At 40.3% G+C, this 5,490-nt stretch overlaps 1 protein-coding gene across 5 annotated transcripts in view; it reads left to right on the forward strand.

Annotated features, from left to right (window-relative positions):
- The window catches only part of YTHDC1 (YTH N6-methyladenosine RNA binding protein C1), a 100,650-nt gene extending 96,980 nt beyond the window's left edge, over positions 1 to 3,670 (forward strand). For all 5 annotated transcript variants that reach the window (XM_069743383.1, XM_069743384.1, XM_069743386.1 and 2 more), the window contains one exon: positions 2,602 to 3,670. In XM_069743383.1, coding sequence (XP_069599484.1) covers positions 2,602 to 2,814 — 213 coding nt within the window. In that variant the 3' untranslated portion in view covers positions 2,815 to 3,670. The remainder of the gene's footprint in view (positions 1 to 2,601) is intronic.
- The last annotated feature ends 1,820 nt before the right edge of the window (positions 3,671 to 5,490 follow it).

The following is a 5,490-nucleotide window of genomic DNA, read 5'->3' on the forward strand; positions in this document are numbered from 1 at the left end:
TTTGCCGGCTTTTGCGATCTCCTTCTCAAACCCGACATGATATGAGACATGGTTTACATACAGTAAACCATCTCTCATCCCCCCCCCTTTTTTTTTTGTTTGCATATTCCACACTACCAATGTTAGTAGTGTGTATGTGCAAAATTTGGGAGCTCTAGCTATTAAATTAAAGGGTTAAATCGCGGAAAAAATTGGCGTGGGCTCCCGCGCAATTTTCTCCACCAGAGTGGTAAAGCCAGTGACTGAGGGCAGATATTATTAGCCTGGAGAGGGTCCATGGTTATTGCCCCATCCCCCCCGGCTAAAAACATCTGCCCCCATCTACCGCAGAAAAGGCACATCTGGAAGATGCACCTATTCTGGCACTTGGCCACTCTCTTCCCATTCCCGTGTAGCCGTGGGATATGAGGTAATGAAGGGTTAATGTCACCTTGCTATTGTAAGGTGACATTAAGCCAGATTAATAATGGAGGGGCGTCAATAAGACACCTATCCATTGTTAATCTAATAGTACGAAATGGTTAAAAAAACACACATTATTACAAAGTATTTTAATGAAATAAATACACAGGTTGTTGTAATATTTTATTATACTGCTAATCCACCTGAAGACCCTTGTCACCTGGAACAAGTGTAAACAAAACAAACAACAATATTCCATACCTTCCGACAATCAGTCTCGTCCCACACTGTAAATCCATCTGAAAGGGTTAACTAATTTTACAAGCAGAAGCCTGCTAATGCAGCCGCCCCTGCCTGTAAAAACCCGGCGAATGAATGGAGTGTAGGTGAATGACCTGTAGTTACCTCGAGTTGTGGTGATGCGCCCTCTGCTGGATGTCCTCATATGAACTCGAGCCTGGGAAAATATTCTGAAAAGTTCTCCTTCAAACTTTGCTTTCATCAAAGAATGCTCCCTTTGCAGTAATTACAGCATTGTAGACCTTTGGCATTCTAGCAGTTAATTTGCTGAGGTAATCTGGAGAAATTTCACCCCATGCTTCCAGAAGCCCCTCCCACAAGTTGGTTTGGCTTGATGGCCACTTTTTGCGTACCATACGGTTAAGCTGCTCCCACAACAGCTCAATGGGGTTGAGATCTGGTGACTGCGCTGGCCACTCCATTACAGATAGAATACCAGCTGCCTGCTTCTTCCCTAAATAGTTCTTGCATAATTTGGAGGTGTGCTTTGGGTCATTGTCCTGTTGTAGGATGAAATTGGCTCCAATCAAGCGCAGTCCACAGGGTATGGCATGGTGTTGGAAAATGAAGTGATTGATAGCCTTCCTTATTCAATATCCCTTTTACCTTGTACAAATCTCCAACTTTACCAGCACGAAAGCAACCCCAGACCATCACATTACCTCCACCATGCTTGACACATGGCGTCAGTCATTTTTCCAGCATATTTTCAGTTCTGCGTCTCACAAATGTTCATCTGTGTGATCCAGACACCTTAAACTTGTATTTGTCTGTCCATAACACTTTTTTCCAATCTTCCTCTGTCCAATGTCTGTGTTCTTGTGCCCTTATTAATCTTTTCCTTTTATTAGCCAGTCTCAGATATAGCTTTTTCTTTGCCACTCTGCCCTGAAGGCCAGCATCCCAGAGTCGCCTCTTCTCTGTAAACGTTGACACTGCGTGTACTGTTTAATGAAGCTGCCAGTTGAGGACCTGTGAGCTGTCGATTTCTCAAGCTACAGACTTTAATGTACATGTCTTGTTGCTCAGTTGTGCAGCTGGGCCTGCCAATTCTCTTTCTACTCTGGTTAGAGCCTGTTTGTGCTCTCCTCTTAAGGGAGTAGTACACACCATTGTAAGAAATCTTCAGTTTCTTTGCAGTTTCTCGCATGGAATAGCCTTCATTTCTAAGAACAAGAATAGACTGTCGAGTTTCACATGAAATTTCTTTTATTCTGGCCATTTTGAGAGTTTAGTGGAACCAACAATAGTAATGCTCCAGATTCTCAACTAGCTCAAAGGAAAGTCAGGTTAATAGGTTCTCTAATCAGCCAAACTGTTTTTAGCTGTGCTAACATACTTGCACAAGGGTATTCTAACCATCTATTAGCCTTCTTACACAGTTAGCAAGCACAAAGTACCATAAGAACACTGGAGTGATGGTTATTGGAAATTGGCCTCTATACACCTATGAAGATATTGCGTTACAAACCAGACATTTGCAGCTAGAATAGTTATTTACCACATTAACAATGTATAGCGTGCATTTCTGAATCATTCAATGTTAGCTTCATTGGAGAAAACTGCTTTTCTTTCAAAAATAATGAAATTTCTAAGTAACCCTAAATTTTGGAACAGTAGTATACATTGTTAATGTGGAAAAGGACTATTCTAGCTGCAAACGTCTGGTTTCATGGAAAACTGTCTGGAATCGTAGTGTATATTTTTAATACAGATTGCTATGAAAAAAACTTAAAACACCTGATTTAAATGGAAGCTAAATATCAATTCCTGATTTATTATGCAGCCCACGACTTTCTGGTGGTATATGAACCAGGCTAAATGTAAGCTGAAGGTGCCTAGAATCATGCTAACATGTATTTCTCCAAAAATGTGTTTTTTTTTTTTTCCCGTTTGCAGCATGACTATGATATGAGGGTGGATGACTTTCTAAGACGCACACAAGCCGTTGTCAGTAGCAGAAGAAGCCGCCCTAGAGAGAGGGAGAGAGAACGTGAAAGAGAAAGACCAAGAGACAACAGACGTGATAGAGGTCGTGACCGTGACAGGGATCGGGACAGAGAAAGATTACGGGACAGAGACAGAGGAGATCGTGGGAGATATAGAAGATAATTCATTGGCCAGCATTGATTATGTGCACATGGATGTTTGCTTTAGAGTCTACTCATCCTTTGTGTTTACAAAGAAAAAAAAATTCTGTTCATGCAGTTTATCTAAAATTTAAAAAGAAAGTAAAATGACAAGCTTTTATGTTTTGATCCTTTTGTGCACGTACTGTAATAATTGAAGACCTGTTGAAATGGCCTAGATGGTGCACTTTTGATACAATATAGAGAGCCTAAAATATTTTAAAACTGTAACCATATGGAAGTGAAAGAGTAAGTTACTTTCTAAAATCTTTTTGATCAAGGGGTGGCTCCATAGTCAGTAAAATGTGCATGCTATGCTTAAGGCCAAGTTTGAAGAACTGCCATTTGTGGGCGTATTTTTTTTTATTTAAATCCTCCCTACTCTCCTGTAAATGTAGCTGCGGTTTATTCTGTGAAAAAAATAATAATGCTGCTATCAAGTATGCAATTTTTTTGAAGGTTAGAATTTTCTGTATGAACATGTTGTAAATGACCAGCTTGTTTCCCACTTCATCCAATTTGGCAATGATGAAAGCAATATTTTTAAATATTTTATGTTTAAAATATGTAGTTTGTTCATTTTTGATTCGGGCTCCACCTTTAAATGTCTGAATTACAGGCTCTAACTGGGAGTAACATAACCTTGTGTGCTAGCTAGTATGACGATGTTCGCTTGTTATTTTGAATTTGATTACTTGTAATTTAATTTGTTACTGCAGTGGTTTCTTTAGCCAATTGATAGCGGCGATTCAGCTATTGTTCTCTGCTACAATGTATCTTTTTGTGTAGTCATATACCATAATTCTGTGCCATTTTTATAATAAAACCACGTTTATGAACGTTTTAATCTCTGTAATTGCAAGCACGGCAACTCTCCAACACTGCTCCAGATTTATTAACATTTATCGTGCTTGTCAAGCAACATAATCCATTTGCAAATAGATTATGTTGCTTGAGAAGCAAAGGCCAAGTTTCTCTGCAAGTTTCACAATGGTAAATTGTGTCCTTTCGTATTTCCCTCTTGGAGCATAATCTGCACCTTTTTTGTGATCTTCTCTACCTCTGTTTGAGGTAACTCACCGTGTAAATGTTGCCCTGGTACAATACGGGCACCATCTGCTTCAGTCTTACTGGGACCGTCTTCTTTCTCAGTGCCAAATATTAGGGCCTTGATAACTAACTCCTGAAAATGAAGGAATCTCCCCCGTATGTACTTAATATAATCCAGGACACAATCTATATGTCAATCTATAATGCAAACTTTTTTGGAACATGCTCATTTCATGGCCATACATAATAATGGTGTGCTGTAAAGTATAGCAGTATTCCAGTATTGGCGTATCTTTTTTTTTTTTTGTCACTGTGCTAATATACACAAATGTCATTTCTGCTGCATTTACAGGAGTCAATTTGTCACGTGATGATGTGGGATTTTGGGTGGAAAAATTAAAGGCAAACAAATTTGTCAATTTTAGTGAGGCCTGTAACGTCAAATTGGATTCCTGAGCTGCCCATGAACTCTGGAATAACAGGATGATTATCGATGGGTGGATGGAGTCCATATGTGATCAATGATTGCTGAAGGAGCCTAGTGTGCCTTGAGGTCCAAGAAAAAGAGGAAGAAAAAAAGCAATTGTGACATTAATTCATCCCACTAAAAAATGCAATATCGCCTAGTCTGTACAGTCTGCGATTGGGGTGCAAAAGTCCTTGGAGATCCATGACTTGTTCATCTTAATGAGTTAGGCGGTCTACACTTTCAGGGGACATTCGGCTGCGATAATCCATCAGGACGCCACCAGCAGTGCTGAAGACGCATTCAGACGCATTGGCTGCCAGGCACGATAAAACCTCCAAAGCGTGAGGCGAGCTCAGACCACTCTTTCACATTTTGTTCTACCAAAATGGATGAGTCCAAACCCTCCCTGATGGTATTCATATTTGGTTCTAGATACTCCTGCACCATCCTCTCCGTTCACCATGTGTAAGGCTATGTGCACATGCTCAGGATTTTTCGTGATTTTTTTTCGGCCATTTTCCGCAGAAAAAAGACTTAAAAAAATAAATAAATAAAACTTACATAAGCATCCCATTTTTAATGCATTCCGCAATTTTTGTGCACATGCTGCGTTTTTTTTTCCGCGAAAAAAAAAAACGCATCACGTTAAACACAGCATGTTGATTAATTTTGCAGATTTTTTTCGGTTTTGCTGCTATATTATTGCATTGGGAAGCTCTGGAAAAAAACGCACAAAAAACGCGAACGAATTTCCTGCAGAAAAATTTGGCTTTGTTCAGGAAAATTCTGAACGTGTGCACATGGCCTAAGACTTGGACTCTGTTGTGCTGCTGCACGAGTTTGTCTAAAAAAAAAAAAAGTGTCAAAGGACTCGCAGAAATTGATTCTTCCACCACACTCCTATGTCGGGCTCTACCACGAGGTCCAAGCCCATCCTATGTTGGTGGCTGGGTAACAGTGAGGCTTGTTTCCTCCGTCCCCTCCCGCCAACCACAAACAACATAGAAGGGAGGATTATCTTCATCTCACGGTTGCTCGACTATCACTTCTTCCTCCATTTGTTCCTTGGATCTTGCACCGTCGATAAGTTTATCACCAGCCACCCTCAATCACAGTAATCAACCCTACCTTTGCACCCAC

The sequence above is a fragment of the Ranitomeya imitator genome, chromosome 1, assembly GCF_032444005.1.
Source record: "Ranitomeya imitator isolate aRanImi1 chromosome 1, aRanImi1.pri, whole genome shotgun sequence".
Classification (NCBI taxonomy): domain Eukaryota; kingdom Metazoa; phylum Chordata; class Amphibia; order Anura; family Dendrobatidae; genus Ranitomeya; species Ranitomeya imitator.